General features: G+C 41.5%; 4 protein-coding genes and 1 long non-coding RNA gene across 8 annotated transcripts; 4 read left to right on the top strand and 1 right to left on the bottom strand.

Annotated features, from left to right (window-relative positions):
* The first annotated feature begins 91 nt into the window (after window positions 1-91).
* LOC107272604 (replication factor C subunit 5) lies at window positions 92-1,859 on the top strand. Its single transcript, XM_015749910.2, has 8 exons — window positions 92-249; window positions 318-382; window positions 447-574; window positions 647-809; window positions 870-1,029; window positions 1,106-1,317; window positions 1,398-1,475; window positions 1,548-1,859. Exons 1-8 carry the CDS (start codon window positions 212-214, stop codon window positions 1,691-1,693), a joined length of 990 nt encoding a protein of 329 aa, XP_015605396.1. The 5' UTR covers window positions 92-211; the 3' UTR covers window positions 1,694-1,859.
* Window positions 1,860-3,947: 2,088 nt separating this feature from the next.
* LOC107272589 lies at window positions 3,948-11,695 on the top strand. The gene is made up of 7 exons (XM_015749881.2): window positions 3,948-4,077; window positions 6,523-6,816; window positions 6,946-7,082; window positions 7,172-7,372; window positions 7,454-8,317; window positions 8,429-9,708; window positions 9,790-11,695. Exons 2-7 carry the CDS (start codon window positions 6,534-6,536, stop codon window positions 10,163-10,165), a joined length of 3,141 nt encoding a protein of 1,046 aa, XP_015605367.1. The 5' UTR covers window positions 3,948-4,077; window positions 6,523-6,533; the 3' UTR covers window positions 10,166-11,695.
* Window positions 11,331-14,566, top strand: LOC107272602. 3 transcript variants are annotated; one of them, XM_015749905.2, is made up of 7 exons: window positions 11,331-11,483; window positions 12,276-12,702; window positions 12,768-12,877; window positions 12,935-13,127; window positions 13,633-14,123; window positions 14,182-14,356; window positions 14,427-14,566. In XM_015749905.2, the coding sequence occupies exons 2-7, from the start codon at window positions 12,489-12,491 to the stop codon at window positions 14,522-14,524; spliced, it is 1,281 nt and encodes a 426-aa protein (XP_015605391.1). In that variant the 5' UTR covers window positions 11,331-11,483; window positions 12,276-12,488; the 3' UTR covers window positions 14,525-14,566. The 3 variants fall into 3 exon arrangements, with proteins under 3 accessions (XP_015605391.1, XP_015605390.1, XP_024945700.1); XM_015749904.2 differs by having other exon boundaries at window positions 12,935-13,190; XM_025089932.1 differs by having other exon boundaries at window positions 11,354-11,483; window positions 12,443-12,702; window positions 12,935-13,190.
* A 44-nt stretch (window positions 14,567-14,610) lies between these two features.
* LOC107272601 (protein singed wings 2) lies at window positions 14,611-18,712 on the bottom strand. Of its 2 annotated transcripts, none has more exons than XM_015749902.2 (8): window positions 18,458-18,712; window positions 16,745-16,918; window positions 16,470-16,632; window positions 16,095-16,415; window positions 15,828-16,022; window positions 15,604-15,762; window positions 15,229-15,429; window positions 14,611-14,918 (listed from the first exon to the last, which is right to left on the bottom strand). In XM_015749902.2, exons 1-8 carry the CDS (start codon window positions 18,487-18,489, stop codon window positions 14,733-14,735), a joined length of 1,431 nt encoding a protein of 476 aa, XP_015605388.1. In that variant the 5' UTR covers window positions 18,490-18,712; the 3' UTR covers window positions 14,611-14,732. The 2 variants fall into 2 exon arrangements, with proteins under 2 accessions (XP_015605388.1, XP_015605389.1); XM_015749903.2 differs by having other exon boundaries at window positions 16,095-16,400.
* On the top strand, window positions 16,892-18,451 carry LOC112495092. The gene is made up of 3 exons (XR_003061298.1): window positions 16,892-17,072; window positions 17,297-17,586; window positions 17,771-18,451. It is a non-coding gene; the product is annotated as an uncharacterized LOC112495092 (long non-coding RNA).
* Window positions 18,713-18,888: the final 176 nt, after the last annotated feature.

Here is an 18,888-nt window from a genome sequence, read left to right as displayed (position 1 = left end):
TTTCTATGTAAGCTAGTGGTCCTTCATTGCATTATCGCAATTGGCGCAGAAGATAGTATAGAAGAATTTTTATTGGCTGGGCTAGGTAGTAGTTTGGCATCCATAGCATTGAAAAACACGAATCTCGTTAAAATGAAAATATTTGGACAAACTGGCAGGTGTTTGTAGAACCGTTTTAGAATGCAGTAATTGTTAACTTTACAGAAGAATTATGCTGTCAAATTCGAAGAAAGGAACAAGTCTACCATGGTGAATATACAGATATAAATTGTATTTACGTAATAGAAAATATTGATAAATGGAAAACTGTTTTTTAGGGTTGAAAAATACCGGCCTGCCAAACTTGATGATCTTATTTCTCATGAAGATATTATTAGCACCAGTAAGTGGATGTTAGACGAAGAGTAATCAATGGAATTTATTATTGACTTACATTTACTTTTTAGTTAACAAATTCATCAAAGAGGATCAACTGCCACATTTATTGTTTTACGGACCTCCTGGAACTGGTAAAACTAGTACGATATTGGCTTGTGCTCGACAGCTTTACAAGCCTGCTCAGTTTAATTCCATGGTCTGTATTGTTTGATTATTGTTATGTTATATTTTTACTGTACAAACAGTTAATGCTTTGTTTTACATATAGGTTTTAGAACTAAATGCCTCAGATAGTCGTGGTATTCAAATAGTGAGAGGACCTATTCTCAACTTTGCTAGTACAAGAACAATGTTCAACTCAGGATTTAAGTTAATAATATTAGATGAGGCAGACGCCATGACGAATGATGCTCAAAATGCCCTCAGGAGAAGTAAGTTATATTACTCGATCAATGCGATCATTTGTCTAAGTAATCTCAATATTATTTCAGTAATTGAAAAGTACACCGATAACGTACGATTTTGTATCATCTGCAATTATCTGTACAAAATCATTCCGGCACTGCAGTCACGTTGTACAAAATTCAGATTCGGACCACTCGACCCAGAACAGATTATACCTAGATTGGAACATGTTATCGCAGAAGAAAAGTAGGAAGAATATCAAAAGCACATTATACACATCAAACCTTTATAGTAACTTACAATCAAAAATCAAATGTTTCAGAGTAGAAGCTACCGAGGATGGTAAAAAAGCACTTATGACTTTAAGCGGTGGAGATATGAGAAGAGTTTTAAATGTCCTTCAAAGTACTTGGCTAGCATTTGGATCGGTCACTGAGCAAACAGTCTACACTTGCGTGGGACATCCTCTCCCTAGAGACATACAAACCATCCTACACTGGCTGCTCAATGAGTCCTATTTATTAGCCTATTGCAGTATCCTTTTTAAAAATAATTAACACAATCTGTCCATCTATTGAAAACGCGTTCCAATTTCCTTAATAAAAGAAATACAGAAATCGAAGAGCTTAAAGTAAACAAAGGTCTTGCTCTACAGGACATTTTAGTACAACTACACTTATTCGTGAGCAAACGTAAGTGAATCCTATATAAAATCCTTCCACAAAGGTTTAATAAATACAATATATTGTTTCTATAAATTTTAGTCGAGTTGCCAAAAGAAAACATGATAAATCTACTGATAAAGATGGCAGAGATAGAGAAACGCTTAATCGCAGGAACGAGCGAATCCGTTCAACTGAATTCTCTAATATCAGCATTTTATAATAGTCGTGAGATACCAGATAATTGATGAAGATAGATAGCGAATGAATGTATTCTAAACAAATCATCAATATTTAGTCCACGTATTTCGATTATCCCAAAAAAACACATTTGTATACGAGCGTTCTATTTTTACAGAAAATAATAATAAAAGCGTTGCGTGCGAATAATCAATCGCACTTATTTCCTCCAGACTTAATCCTCTCTTTTATTCTTCATTTTCTTTCTTTATTCTCCCCCTCTTCCCCGTCATCAAAGCCGAAAAGTTCAACCACGAATAGATAATATCTCGAGGCCCCTCGAAAGAATAAAGGGAGCAACTCGAGCACAGCGAGTCGGTAATGGCCAAACGGGAATTGCTCGATGAGGGTGTACTTTGCATCGATTTAAAACTCGTTTATCGATCTTTATCGCTTGAAATACCAGAAGGCGTGTATTATCAGTCTTGAGTATCGTAAGGATCGTACAGGATCATATACACTTTCTACAGCTAGTATCAATCGACTGATAGGGTAACCCGAGTGAACCTGAGAGGAGGCTCTGTCGTCCTGAAGAATCTCATATAGAACCTCTTTAGATACTGAGACAGTGGGATGCTAGGTTGGTAGGATTCCCAGTAGTCAGCCATTCATAGGAGCATGGACAGACACTTATCGAAGGATAATCTGATCGTAGCCATTGGGAATATCCGACGTTCTACACAGGGATTTTGCAATAGCTATTTATAATTAATACTATGCAAAGGTATCGTACAGTCAGAAGCAATTAGGTATTTAATAGCCGTGGCAGATGCACAGTACCGTCTAGTGTAATTAGAAATACTTAAAAAAACCAAAGCACAAGGCTAATATAGAGTAATGCGTAGCAGAGTAAGATTTTGAACATTTCTAAATCTGTAAATACTTATTTTAGTGCCTGTAGCTTAACGCTAGATGGCAATACCATGGTATAAGTTCACTGGTTAACTTAATCACTGTACATTAGAGATCTATACAGTACAGTAAACTGTATATCCGTTAGATCTATAGACTGTAATTCGCAAAGTGTTTCTAATCAAATACCAAAGTACATATACTGGAGCATCGGACAAAGGCGATATGCGATGTAGATTCTATCTCTACCTAAGTGCATGTCGAGTACTGTAGTTCATACAGAAAGAGAAGTACTGTAGGTAGAATCGATCAAGGAAAAATGTAATCGTACCAGACTGAGATGTTCCTCTGCGATGAGCAAAACAAAAATTGAATACTGTCACCTCCTGGAGAGTTCTTATCGGAGAGAGAGCAGAGAACCGAATAGATATAGAGGATGGTAAGGCTCGATGTTGATCAGAGGCTGACCCGGAGGAGGTTGTACGCGGGTAGTCTCGTAGAAGAGCATACACACACAGTATTTATATAGTTGGAAAGGTAGATAGACGAATTTTCGAAGGTGGAGCAGAGGGTATTCGATGTGGATAAAGATGAGAATGAGGCATCGAAGCAAGATGACAAGTTCGTGTAGTAGTACTGGAGAATGGTGACGTGGTGGCGAAGAGGCGGGAAGAGAAGCGAAGAGATGGAGAAGGAGAAAGCGGGGTGGAAAGCAGAAGAGTGGGAGAGTCGCTGGGGTGGCTCGAGCTCGAGAGTAGGAGCTCGCAGGAACGCGCCGGGTCTGGGTTTGGCCGGGTCGTGTGGAGCTGCTGCGCAGCCAGGGTGGCAGCGAGGAGGGCAGACAGGTAGGTAGGTAGGTAGGTAGGTAGGTAGGTGGGCACACTGGCAGGCAGGCAAGCAAGCAGGCAGCCAAAAGCAGGCAAGTAACCACCGGGCTTGCGAGCTACCCCAGCTACCTCACTCCCACCCTTAACAGCCAAGCCGCCCAGACCACCCCGGCGCCACCCCCCAATGCCCGGCCGAGCTTGCAGAGTGCTTCGCTCGCTCGGAGTCTCGGTCGACCCGCGCGACGCGTCGCGACGTCTACTGAGCCCTGGGCACGACGCGCGTCACTGACCTGCCAGACCCCGCGGAACCTCCTGGACGACATCATTTACTGTTTCCCGCGGATCGCTTACTGAACGGGATAACGATTGTTCATTCTTTAAATTAATTCGGCTAGTACACGTTGACCACTGTGTGTTGCTTCCGGTGAATAGATAAATAATAGTGTTTAGTGACGTTTTTCGGATCCTCTCTCTCTCTCTGTCTCTCTCTCTCTCTCTCTCTCTCTCTCTCTCTCTCTCCTCACTCTTACTATATCTCTCTCACTCTTTTTGGCACGTACAGACGTCCACTTTAAATCTTACTTTCTCACTTCCTCTCTGATTCTCCGCTGTCACTAATTTCAAGCCGTGAAGATAATCTCGGCTTCCTGGGCCAGCTCGTGCGAGCACTGCTCGTCTACGCGAGGCGTTTAACGTGGCCGATCCTTGGACATGTAAGTAAAGACGTTAGCGTAAGTCAATGCGGAAACTGCCAGCTCCAGAGTACCAAGACTTATAGATACCCCTATATACATTACCTATTCGGTATCCCAGATAAAAAGATGTTCCAACATCGAAAAGATCTTTTTCATTTCGCACGTATCTGTCACTCTTGGTTACCCTAGAACAAATGAACCGCTTTACTAATTAGAAAACCAACATCCAGACTTCTCATTAACATTTTATACTCTATATGAACCCTAATAAACTTAAGTTATTATAATTAGCTCTCACAGGTATCCCATCCACGTTATTCATGTCACTCTGCCATAATATGCAACAAGAGGATACTAAAGTACACGTGTCACTTGAAAACTCCCGACGCCTTCAGAACTTTATGAATAAATAATTATGATCCTCACAGATCCAAGTACGTATATGGTTCAAGAAAATCTCTGTATACATGATTTCTGTGGGATCAAATAACGTTCCATTATTCCTTTGTATAATTGTCAGATCGGACAGGAGCTCTCGCGTAAGTGGAGCGTGTAGCAAAGCTTGTCGGTTACTAGCGCGACGTAAACAAGTCAGTCCCTCGTCAAAGTTCCTGGAATGGCTCGACGCCGGGTGACCCCGTCGTGCCGTCGGAGCCACGAGAGTAAACAGAGCTAATGAAATCAATTTTCCACGATCGTCAATCCGCATCGTCCTTTACCCTCGACGTATCCCCATCCTCCTCCACCGCCACCTCCTCCAAGTCCTACGCTCCTTTAGAGTTTCACAATCCGTTCTCTATTTGCATCCAGCGTCGACTCCTCGCCCTGAACAATTCCCCGGGCCATTCATTCTCGCGTCCAGAATATTCGGCATTCACCGAGCCCGGTCATCCGTTCCTCGACTTCTCATTCGCTCGTTCACTCCCTCGCTCCTCATTCCCTTCACTCCTTTTACACATACAGACTCCTGGCGCGAGTCAACCCCGCACTACGTCTTCGTCGAGAGCGTATCTCCCATCGCTCCCTGGGAACACACATCGTACATCATATATAGGTTATACGTTAATGGTATACCTATATATGTTTAGGTATACTTAGGCTGGAGACACAGCGATCCTGGACTTTGCCAAACGTCAGCGTAAATACCGACGGAGTTGGAAAAAAGGTCGATCCTCCGTCAACCACCGGAGACTTTGCCAGCTCTGCGTTTATTTTTCCTCCCCTTCCTGTCGGCAGCTACATCGACGTGCTTTTTTTTAAAGGTTCTCTGTCTCTCTCTCTTACCCAACCATTCGGAATCTCTCTTTTTTCCCATCCTTAGCCTCGGCCCTACGACTCGGGCTTTTTCTCTATCCAGTATCACTGCGTCTCGTGGGATAGAGGATATAACCTCTGTAACGATGGATCTGGAAGATCCGAGGATCGAATCAGGCCCGTGGGATACACTAAGAGTTATGAAGTGCTGCCGATTAAAAAATGCCATGCAAAATGGTCGGGATCATCACTCTTGTTTACTCACGCACGGACGTTAACTCTCTCTCTCTCTCTCTCCCTCTCTCTCTGAGAGGGTACTTCATGTCTGTCTCTCTTTCACTCACTTTGACCCCCTGTACAATATTTTTCCCCGACTAGGGCCGAACTCCGCAACGACGCTCAATCGATAGCCCTCGTTATATTGCGGCTGCCAATAAATCCTTCCGTAGAGAGAACTCCTTTGAAAATGCCAAGCGACTCCGAAGCGCCGAGTACTAAACAATGCAGGCGTTACTATTGTGCCTGGAAAAAAGGAAATTGGAGAAAATTAAAAATACTTTCACATTAGACATATCATGACACTGGTTAATCCTACTGTAACTGGTACTGGAGATAGTTTGTCTGATTATACTATGTATGATATGTAAAAAAAGGCTAGGAACACCCGTAGCTCAATAATTATATGATTTGATACTATTTAGAATTTTTTTCAGTGGTACAATAAGAATCCGAGAAATTAGGAAAAGGGTGGAGCAAGACAATGCTCAATTCGGAACCAAAAAACTTGACCGGGTAGGGTCGATAGTGCAAAACGTTCAAAAGTTGAAGTCTGATATAAGGATCGATATTTACTAAAGCCTGGTGCAGTCGGGAAAACCCAAGTGAGCCTCAGTACGAAATTCGAATATGCATTGTATCCAGGATCGCGATTTCGTTTCGCTCTTAAATTGAGGTAAACGGGAAAAAAAGTACCAGCCTTTTTTTTCTCTCCAATCGCGCGCACCTGGGCTGCATTAATGCTTAGCTCTTATCGAAAGTCCATTTGTCTTGTTCGACAAGGACAGAACGCACTTGCAGAGAAACACGAGGTGGGCTGAACCTGCTATCAGAGCTACGATCAGACCTGACGTTACAGTCAGAATTAATACATCCACGTAGAGAGAGATGATACGTGGATATGTGTCGTTATTGATTTGAATTTTCCAACAGGGTGAGGGGGCATGTTGGTGTGCCAGCGGTTGCTGATCGCAGCCGCGATCGCGGTCTCGGTCGAAGCCTCTGCGGCGTCCGCTAGTTTCCAGGAGAGTTCCGGTTTCTCGGGTTACCCGGGACACTCGCTCATCTCTACTACAACCTCACCGCCATCCTCGTCCTTGGGTACGATAACAGGATGTAAGCTGTCGGAGTTTCTTTGCGGTACCGGGGAGTGCGTGGCTCAGGATAAATTTTGCGATGGCGAGGACGACTGCGAGGACAAGTCGGACGAGCCGAGATATTGCTCCCGTGAGTCTGTTGGGAGATTTTCGTTTAAATTCAAAATTAAGTAAAAAATCTAAAAACAAATTTATACCTGGAGATATCCCTTGGAAGTGGTCCAAACAGCTTATACGTAGGGATTCTTATTTCTTGTAGCGTGCAATAGAACGCTGTACGGCGACGTTGGGAGGACTTACGAGGTGGAGGTACGCCGTCCACGGGAAGATCGATTGCCATTCTTATGTCATCTCAATTTTACGGCTGCTGGTGCTGATCTGGGTGACTTGGTCCAGGTAAGAGTTTCGTCTGTAATGTATACATATACGTATGTAATAAAAGTTTCTGGCAGAGACAGAAGAATTCTTTGTGGATTTTTCTATAGCTTACCTTTGACACCTTTACCGTCGGTCGATTCCTCTCGTTCACCTCCGAAGGATGTCCCGATGGATTTATGAGCATACGGGAGGAGGGACGCCCGCCCACAGGAGGTCAGTGGTGCGGCAGTGCTTGGGGATACACCGTCTATTACAGCGAGACACATTCCATCAACCTGACCTTGTTCCTGTCGCGGCTCTCCGAGCAGGTAACCGCCAAGGATCGTCTAACCTATAAATAAGAACATGTGTGTATTGAGAAATTCCTGGAGCAATCGATCTTACCCCAGGGTGTTGGCTACAACTTCGACTTCAAGCTCTCGTACAAGTTCCTGAGAAGAAGCGAAGCTCACCTCAGATACGGGAACAGCAGCATGACGACCTGGCGCGGTGAATTGGTTAACGGCACCTACTGCGACAGGGTCCTCACCAGGTGCGACGCTCGCGCTTGTCGGCTACAGTCGCCCAACTACCCTGGAGTTTATCCACGCAACGTAACCTGCTACTACCGGGTGGAGCAACTTCGAGCACCTCCAGGGCACCGTGCTCTACTGGCAGTCAGTCAACGGAATAGTCACAAGATCCATATAAAAGATCAGGTTGTCAAGTATGACAGGAGTCAAAGGATTTTACGAGTATGGGATCAGTGTAACGTCGTCCAGGACTACCTGACTGTCTATGACGGAGGCTCGACCACCGACAGAGTCCTGGTGCGCTTGTGCGGCGGCGATGCTGTCCCGGATATCGTTAGTAGTCACAACACGATGTTATTGGAGTTTCACACCTCGCCATTCGACAATCCATTTCATCCGGTTCCGCTCTCGTTCCTACCGGGCTTTGAATTAGAGGTCCAGGTGATATTCGTTGACGAGAAGTCAAGAACCTTCGTCAAGGAGAACGACAACTGTCACTTCCATATATCCAGCTATGAGAGCTCGTCTGGATTATTAGAAAATCCTAAGCATTCCTTGCCGCCTAATACGACCTGTCGTTATCACTTCCAAGGGAAACCTAATGAAATTGTTTGGATATCGTTCGTCAAGTACTATGCGGCTACTTCCGATCCTGCTGCGAGTCTTGACGTCATTTCCGACTGCAACGCTAAGCTGCTCATATGGGACGGGGACCATTATTCGAACAAGCCAACTAGGAAGGTTAGAAAACTCTTCCTTCCTTTAATTCGATCCGATCCTGGAATAAAGAAGTACGCAAACCGGAAGTGCGTTGATAGTGCGATATTGACGCTGACTTCTTATACTTTTCAGAATGTCACGCTGATGGGACAATTTTGTAAGGATGACATTCCTCATCTTTGTGATCATAGTCTTCTACGCAACAGCAGCCGTCACACTCGACCTTGCAGCCTCGCAGAGAGTTACGTCTCAACCGGAAGGGATCTTACCCTGGAGCACGTTCTTCGTCAAGGAAGTGCACTCTATCCAATAAGTTTCGTACTGCGATATGAATTCGTTCACGAGTCCATGTCGTGTAACCAGATATTTACTTCGTCGTCCAATTCAACATCCTCATCTTCGTCGTCCTCTTCTTCCGCGAGATCTGGTAAATTTACCTCGCCGAAGAGTGTCTTCTTTTACGGTCGTGGTGGTTCTCAAAATCTGAGCTGTGTTTATCGATTTGAAGCTGAGCCTGATCAGAGGGTAGAATTGTCGATCGTATCGGCCTCCTTTGGCGACAGGGAGTGCACCTCGTACATGGATCCTCTGGTGAATCGTTGGGCGTGTGGCTATCACTCCCCAGAAAAAAAAGAGATCCTAGCAGACCTGGTGATTTCCGAATATCCCTGGAGAGGAGTAGAACTCCGAAGGGATTGCTTTTGCTCGAATATCACAGATAGAATTATTATAAGGACTTTGACCTCGAGCATTGTCGAGTTACGGTTCGCAGTCGCGCGTATGAATGTCACCCAGGACTACAGGAACTTCTTCTTCGAAGGAGAGTATCGCTTTGTGACCGGAAGCGAAGCTGGGGATCAAGCGTGCTCTACCAGACTAGAAGACCGTAAACTTCACGGCACCAGTGGAGAAATATCCCTGAGGAGTCCACTTCCACGCGTGCTACCGGATGTAGCTGCAGTCGAAGAAGTCATGATGAACACCGAAGATCTCACGGCCACCCAATGCGTCAACGAACCCTGGTTAATAGAGCCTCAAGATCCACGTATGAATTTCCTCTACCTACGTACCAGCGGCTACGGGATAAACGTGGAGAACGTAGCAGAGTGTAGCACCTTGAACAGGATCATCGTCTACTCGGCGGGTAATACCAAGGAGAGAAGTGTTATATGTCCCGAGGGAAATTCGGATACCACCAAAAGCGTGGATTTCTTCTCTGTCGGATGGAATTACACAGATTTCAATGGGACCATCCCGATGCTCCAAAACTCTAGAAGCTTCGTCGTCGAGTTCCTGCAGCGTGAACCAGGATTCTATGCCGTCACTTGGATGGCCATATCGAAGGGCTCCCCGAAAACGAGTGTCAGCTCCAGTTCCTTCTCCGTGACACCTAACGAAGATTGTATTTACAGGTAATAAGAAGGGACTAGCCTCTTGTCTTTTTTTTTCAAAGATCAATCTCAACCCCATGATACCGGTTTCCTTTCCTCCAGGTGTCCAGAGATTCAAGCATGCATAAGTTCAGTGCTCTGGTGCGACGGCGTGCGTCACTGTCCTTCTGGATTCGACGAGGAAGAAGCAAACTGTTCGTACAGGTTCGGGGTGACTTTATTATACGTCGCAGTGGGTGCTGGTGCTCTTGGTATATTTCTGATCTTGTTATTGGCAACCGGCTGCCTAAAGTACTGCCTCTATCGTCACAAGGCACGTAAGAAGAAGAAAAACGTGGCGATAAACGTGAATCATCTCCATGTTAATCACACCCATCACAACAACGGTCTTACCGGAAGTCGACTGGGCGGACGATACAATCTCGCCACGCCTCAGGAGATGTACCTGGAGAATTATGGGAAGGATAGTATTTGTTGACAATACGCCATCGCCAATATCGAAACTACCGTGTGAATAGCCATGATTTTTTATAATCTCACCCGGGCGCCTCCTCCACTTCTACCCAAGATCAAAGTTAAACCAGTCTGATTGTCAAAGATGCAGGACAACCATAGTATTGCGAAAATCAATCAAATCACAAGCAGACAGTCTGCGTTTCCTTGGTATAATGAATCCACTCGTAATTATCCCAAAAACGTAGTACAGGGTCAAGATCTACGTGAAAAAAAAAATATAAAAATTCATTAGTAACGGCCATCTTGGATAAGCAGCAACTGGTTGACTGTCTAGCCCAGGTGACTGGTGACTGGTCAAATGATTGGATGACTGCTTGGCTCACGTATCGCAGGGCAACAAGTAAAACGGGAAGGTAAAGGTTGGGCGAAACACATAGAAGAAGAGATAGAACGCTCAAACAATTACATAACGACCAACGTTAATCCTTAATCAGACAGCATAGAGTCCGGCGTGTTGATTCTCGTTGCTCCAATCAATTTTGTAACAGTCCCCGTAGCTACTCGTACACTGAAAATCAAGAGAAACCCGCACAGTTGTATTTATGTAGTTAAAAACAGAGTTAACGATAACGAAGATAAAAACAAAACGGTCACTTTGAGAGAAGAGTAACGAGACACATGAGGAAACGCATAAATTCTCTAGTAACATTGAACAAAAACATTAAACATTAGACACTATACACCATATACATTCTAGTATAACGTACCCAGGTATACATAGGTATATATAAATATATACAAATATATATATACATATATCTAGGTTTGATATTCGTGTGGGAGGCTTCACTGGGAAGTAGCGATCGATGTATAGTAATTAACCATTAAAATGAATGATATAGGAAAATAATTAACCTAAAAAAAAAGAAAAAGCCGCACCGTATGGGTAACGCGTAACATCTGTATGCTGTGATAGAAGTAAGCGTATCAACAATCCGATTTATTAACGAGAAGACTCTTAATCGGCCCTTCCTTTCGCGAAAATGTGCAACACAAATGAATACGAATAGGAAGAATAACGTCTATACGTCGAATATCGATTAACGATATATCGATATTCAAGATGGCGGCGATAATCGCGAGTGCCTCTGCTAGCCATTATGTCGTCTGCTCTTCTCGTGGTCGTTGAATTTCTTTGAAAGTTTACAAGGTGAAATTGTAGTAAATAACAGTGTCCAAACTAAGTGAACCCGCGATTAAGCATAATGAAGGATAAAGATACGAATTGCTATATGAAGTACGTATGGGATTTACGTATTTACGTATACACATGTAATGAGGTAAGGGTCGTGGAATATGTAGAGAAATTGCAAAGAAAAATGTATGAACGAATGACAGCGACGTAAAACACACGCGTATCTATTTGAATCAAAGAGGCCTTGATTCAACGACGTTTCTATGCGAGTATTAAAGTGACACGCCCAAGTTACACGAATGTATTGTAATCCCTTGTTTATAATTTTAATAAAACGATTCACCGCGCTCAAACACATCAAGTCACGTTACATGTTACAGAGAGCTGAAAAGATTCGGATATGAGTTTGTAGGTTATGTTCGCTCCGCCTTAATTTTTCTCAATACTTCCTTTCTCGTCACACTACCATTCATAAATTTATATAACGTTATAGAAAGAGATCGTAAAGAGTGTTGTAGGATCTTGCCGCGAGAAGCTTTAAAGAAAGTCGTTAAACGTGGATATGAACGTGCATACGCAACAATGCAGAATGCACCGCGACGCTCGGATATCATTCGGTAGGAATATCGTTTGGATTTTTATTTTTAACGAGCTCTGCGAGCAATTTTTAATGTGAGAAATGTCAAGAGTCTTGTGGGCTTTCACGTGGTTTGATCTCTTCACTGAGATTCTTATTTGACATTTTCTTATGGCTGAGTACGTGATATCCGGTTGGCGTGGTTTATTCTGTTTTAGGTTATACACAGTATGGGTGAGAAACGAAAAAAAGAAAGAGAGGTCGTGCGTCTGCAAATGGGAAAAAGATAAAGAAAGAATAATGCTGACACTGAACTGACTCTGTGAATTTTTACATTTTCAATCTTTCTCGAAAATACAGGCTTGCCAATCGCTCAATGATCCGTAAACTTATCAATTGGAACGAATCGTGGAAAACGATGAGATTTTGTTTTAATCGCTCGGCAATTGCGATTTGCCTCATTTGGCAATTTGACTCGTACGGGTCACTGATTTTGTGACGGTATTTAGACATCGATTGAAATTTAGTGAACGAGTTAGAGTACCGGAAGCGGAAGAGGAACATTGGTCCTGAATGTCGGAGAAAGACAAGGGCCAGGACCACGAAGCTTATACGAAATTGTCCCTCCCGAAATTCTTGGAGGGCGAAGAGGATGCGGAGGTTACTTGGGAAATTATTACCAAGAGATATCCTAACCTTGCGCCACTTCTGCGCGAAATGGAAACAGCCATAAGTCGTGCCGAAAGTCTTCTGCAGGAGCTCAAGTCTCCTTACACCCATATACTTGGTAAATTTATAAATAGTATCACAAAGTAGCTTTTGCATCAACATAACGTATTCTTTTCGGTACAGGAAGTTCCAGCACCCTTCAGATATCCGATTCCATGGAGGAGATTTACCCAGATCGAATTTTGAGTTCATATCAGTCTCAAGGAGTACAGGAGGATTTTCACGAAAAAGATGTACGTCCCTCCAACGACATTATTAATGGTTATGATAATCGTTATTCGATTCGGCAGGTTTCCGAGACGAATGACGCGAAGATACAAGTAAACGAGGAGTATCTAGTCCCTGAGGAAGACGTCCATAGCGAATTCATAACCTCAAAATCCATTGAGAAGGTCTACGTCGAGGAGGAAGAGATTAAAGTAATTACGCCCGAAGTCTCCGTTCAAGATGAATCAGAGGATACGAAACAAAGAGAAGATGATGGTAAAAAATCTGTGAGAAATATTGAAGATAGTCCGAGGATCTTTGCATCAGGAGATGACGAGCGTACATATCCTAGTTACCCCATACAGAGAATGTTTTTCTTATGGTACTTTTTGGTAGTCCGAAATCTAAGCCTTATCGGCAGGACGTTACTGGGAAGTTTTTGCCTAGCTATGCGCGACCTGGTTTGATCGATTGTTTTCTCCTCTTTGGGCTGAAAGGGACATATATTCCAGGATTTTCTCATTAATCACACTCCCGACATTCGTTGGGCTTGATCGTACCCGGTCTGCTGGCTTATGCTTGTGGAGAGGCATCGCCGACGCTACACGTTATTACTTTATTTGCGTAGCTGAGGCGGGAAGCCGCTAATGACTCTGGTCGGTCATTTATTTTCCATTTACCTAGATCTCTACGTAGCTCACTGTAAATTCCAGTATTTTCAAAGCCACCCCTCATTATTCTGGGACACACTATTACTGTGGAAATTTCCTTCCTTTTCAAGGATCAACAAAGAACGACAGAAACGCTAAAAATACTTCCGGCCTTGAAGGATGGGCCAAAGTGGTGGATGAGGGGGTTATGCACAGTCTTTATCCAACTACGGAGAGCGCTTTTATACTGGACAAAGATCAGGACGATCATCGTGCGTTCCTCGCTTCTGCTGATGAGAAAAGAGAAGATTCTAAGGAGCTCGAGAAGAAGTGTTTTTCATCGAAAAATAATCCCCTGCACCAGGTAATCACTGTGCAGGATATTCAAGAGGAAGATCCTGCATTGAGACGTGTCAAAACAATTTCTACACTCAGCAAAGTAGTTGATACGAGCAAACACAATGATGCTGAACTGAAAGCTTATGAGAAAAATCTCATAAAAGGAACTATCAATGAACCGGAAGTCTTATTATCGGTTACCGAAAGTGAACCGGATGGAGAATTTAAAGATCAAAGTCCAGGAAGAATGAAAAATTCAAAAACCAATGAGATAGATACTCAGGTATTCCTCCCGTTTTATTGATACCTTTATAGCAACTCCACGTTAACCTTTACCATAGGGCAGTGGGGATGAATCCATCACTAGCAGTGATTCGGCCAGTCACGTTGTTAAATTATATAGACTCTGCGAAAAGGAAAAAGCTCCGGAACCGATCTTCATCGTAAACCAAAAAATGATTCTAGGTGGTTTGAAATACAATGTGACGTGTAAAGCACTCGGCCTCATTTCTCGTGGTATTAAACTTATATTTCTTAATTTTCTTTTAATTCATAAAGACTCTAAACACACGCCGTACTGTTTCAGGTTCTGGATCAAGCGTAGTGGATGCTAGAAGAAAGGCTGCCAAAGCTCTGATTCAAAAGCATCGTAAAATTTCCAAAAATCCTTCCAGCAAAAACTAATTATTTATCACTCCTACTATATCTATATATTTACATACAAATAGAATCGCAAAAGTGTCGTTCGATGAGGATACGTCACATTAAAATATTTTATACACTATATTTTGGAAGACTATACTTTGATCGTTTTTCAAATTCATATATATACATATATATATACACTTAGTTCGATGACTTAAATATTCTTTTTTAAGATCTTTTAGAATTTTTACGGTATCTTGGCAACAATCCACGGTAATTGTCCAGTCCTCTTGAAGAACCAACAATCATATAAAAGTTTTCCAAGAATAAAGAAGATCAAAGAGGCCATAACAATATTCATGATATCCAACGGTTGCAGCCCATATTCACTGTCCGGCGGAATGCAGATGGCTGTCCTCGTAAGATCACGTATCTAAAAAAAGTAAAATAAAAAAGGAAGATCATGGACAAAATCGATATCGACCCAATATTAGAGTTTTGCATCGATTTTCCCGTGTCAGAGCTTAACGACTCGTGAGCAATGACAAACTACCAGTGACGGCGCTTAACCTTAATCTATATTTAGTTTCTGGTACCCAAGAAAAATACAGGTGTACCGTCGTGACGTATGTAATCAACATACAAAGAAAAGCCATAACCATATAATATCATTAAGTCAGGATCATCCGAAATTAATTCTACCAATGTACTTGTCATCTGTATCTGGGAATCCATCTGTTCACCTGCTTATTTGAATTTTTATCCTGAACAACACTCGAACATTTGACATCGTTCACATCCTTAACGAGGCTCGTGTATCTGATTAAAAGATCCTGAAATCCTGGCGTGAAGAGACAGTCGCAACTCCAAGGATTATTTCCCAGACGAATATAAGCTGCATTTGCATTCTGCAGTAAAGCGTTCTCCAATGCATAAGTGGGAAGCTAAAAAATAATTTTATCGAATTCTCATCATTTATAATTAACAACCCAACTAATTAGTCAAAACATCAATCTTTGGAAAATACACTTTGAACGTAGCACAGGTATCAATTCACTGGATTTAGAGTTAACCGAAACATCTGGATGTTATTAATTACATAAATAATTAATACTCACATCTGACAATCTGTTACCGCGAAGACTCAATACTCGAAAATGATCCAGCCAATAGGATCCCTCTAGACAAGCAATAGATTCGATTAGATTATTATCCAAATAAATATCGATAACTCCTTTGTATACTGGATTGGTTATTAATGGAGTCAAATCAGCTATCTAAAAAAAATCCTAATATATAATAACGGTTGAATTACTACTTGTCCCACTCTAGAATGAATTACATTATTTCCTGAAAGGTGCAAGGTCGTTGTATTAGCCGGTAAGAAAGTTGGCATTTCCGTTATGCCTCTGTTACTGCAGTTTACGGAATTGAATACCATCAGTCGTTTCTGGCTGTTGAATTTCGCACCGGAACGTACGGCGATGTATACCAATTCGCAGTCGCAGTTTGTCCTTTGACATTCTTCCTTTAGAGTCTACAGTGCCAAGTAATTACTGTCAGTTTCAGATGAATATTCAAGAAATAGGTTAAACGTTCCTTCAATTACCACAATTATCTCAACAACCGAGAGAAGTTGTCTGCCGTCAAATGGCGTCGAACAGACCAATTTATCCCTATCGATAACTCGACTGGCTACGGATCCGTTCCGTGAGTTTAAAATCCATTGATTGTTTATCGAACACTTCCATCGATTGCCAGAAAGGTATATATGCTTGAGGGTTGCTATTTCAATTTCGTTCGGATCGATTTCACGCAGAGAATTATTTCTGAGGTCCAAGCTCTTTAGTGTAGATAAATTTAAAAAGGCTCCCTTTGGTAAATACTCCAGTTTCGTGCCACTCAATGCTATTTTCTGTATAAACAAAGACTGAAATAAAATCTTCAATATTAATACACTGTATTAAGGTTACGCACGTTTTACCTCGAGATTCTGAACTTCGGCTGGGAATACTTTTGATAATTTGGTTATGTTACTCGCCAGCACGCTGAACCTTTTAACTGCTGGAAACTTCAAGAGAACCTCTTCTGGATCCAAAATTCTCTCCGGCCATTTGCACAGAACGAGTTTTCGCACGGTTTTTGAACTGACAGATAAGAAAATACAAATAATATCATAAAGGACTTTTTTCAATACTTGTAAATATATCTAACCGCTGTCCCTCTCTCTCTATGTATATAGGATCTATAGATCATTACCCAGATTCCCATTTACCATGAAGACCACCGATGCATATTAAATGCTGTTCATCATCCTCTGATTTGCATCCAACGAGATCACTGTCAGAGTGTTCTTCATGAAATTCGCACAGACGCTTATTGCTTGCGAGGATTTCAAGACTTTGAATTATTACCACGACAAGGAGAATTTTCCTGAAATGATTTAACGATGGCTTCAAGCATAACGAAACAGATTTCTAATAAAAATTAAAGGAGCATTCGCGTACTATACAGCATGTATACTCCTATCTAATCAGACTCAGATTTTCCGTGGGCGACGCTGAAAAATCTATATCAAGTTTACAAGGTATATGGATATATTTATATATGTATATGACACTCTATGCTATAGATAAAAGATTAAAGACGTCGTTCTGTTGAAACGCACCATCTGAAATGATTTTACCATAAGAATCAAATAGGCGCGCAACTACAGGTGGTGCGCTTAAGCACAATAATATGAGGAGGAGACGCTAACATGTTATTGATGTTGTGCAAACTTTCTTAAGCATTTATGTTTCTCTTTCTCAGCTAGTCCAATAAAGCCGTTCGAGCGAGTTCATTATTCACGGCTGTTCGAAGGTTTATTTTCTTGGAACACTATTGCTCTAGACTTGAGATCAGCTTATGAGGAATTTCGGAAAGAGTCACGGGAAAAAACGCCGTTGGATTTTTTTTTGTCAAATTGGACATGCTTATAGATATCTTGGAAAAAGGTAATATCTACGTATGCACTGAGCTTTACGTCACGAGTGACTATATTTGCTGAAGAGACGTGCGAAATCTTTTAAACAGATATAACAACTGTGAGTTTAATTATGGTAAGAGGGGATTGAGTTTTGAAAAAATTTTAAAGAGGTTTATCATTAACTTAGTTTGAAAATAATTCTACTTTGAATGTACAGCCTTAGTGAAATAGCATCGTTCTTTAGTTTTCAATTGAGAGCCTTAAGTATATTACTTTTCTGTCAATTATCTGATAAGTCCTAAACTCTGTGTCAACAGTGGCTCCTCTCTTGGAAGCAAGAAGAACCGTCAGAGGAGCAGGTGAGGAAAAGAACTCGTGACTTCATCCGTTTGCAGCAGTATCGTCTTCTACATTACTTAAAGAGTGCTTGAGTAAGATTGTCGCTCTTATGGAAATCCAAAGAGTTTTATCTTACGCAAGAAGCCTAGACTCATTATCGCATAGAGTAAATATAAGAAAAGTTTGCCATATGACTTTGAGACGTGAAATTATATAAATTCAAAGACTGAAAGACATTATCTGAGAAACCCGGTAAACTCGTGCGTCTCTTTTGAAAAGATTAGTATTTATTTAATTAACGTACAGTAATCTTTCAGTTACTTTTTAAAATATATTTTAAAGTAGGCAAACTGGGGAATAAACATTAATTTTTGTATTCATTTATATACGATTGTCGATTAATCAAATTAATCAATTAACTTGGTATTTAATCAGGGGATCCATACGTGCGAAACAATCGTGGACTGAAATAGATGAATGTCTGAGAAACGTCATTTCGAATTAAGTGATTAATAATTGTAAATTATGTAGACTGTTTACGTGATAAGACATTTGCGCAAAGAGTAAAGAACAAAGAATTGGATAAATTGTCTGCTGTTTTCGACACGCACCCGTAGTAAACGGGCATATAAATGAAGATTTCTTTTACTTTTCTATTTACTTACAGATATATGTATATGGTGTAGTATTTTTTCATTGCTGCTTAAAAAGTATCAAAGTTATTTTTTATTTTTTATAAAAATGAAACTGTTTTATATCCAATAGAATATATATTTATATAGCTGGGATGATATACGAATGATTTTTTGGATCACGAATGATTTACGATTATAAAAATATTTTTTAAATAATAATAGAAGAATATCACAGATTCGATATGTGGTGCGGACCGTCTCAGAATGAAACAGAATGTCGACTAAATATTTACCATGCTAACAGGTACCTTCTACGTAATGCATATCGTAAACAGCGGCGGTACGTTACGAATTAATGGTGCGAAAATGCGCAAGCTCGCGCGCAGACGCGGCATTCTACTTTTTGTTTGGCCTGCTATGTTATATTTTTCAATATTACTTTCCTCGGTGGTCAATTCTAT

Source organism: Cephus cinctus, unplaced genomic scaffold (genome assembly GCF_000341935.2).
Source record: "Cephus cinctus unplaced genomic scaffold, Ccin1 Ccin1_scaffold1205, whole genome shotgun sequence".
NCBI lineage: Eukaryota > Metazoa > Arthropoda > Insecta > Hymenoptera > Cephidae > Cephus > Cephus cinctus.
Note: the sequence above shows the minus strand (reverse complement) of the source record. Positions and strands in the feature narration are given on the sequence as shown.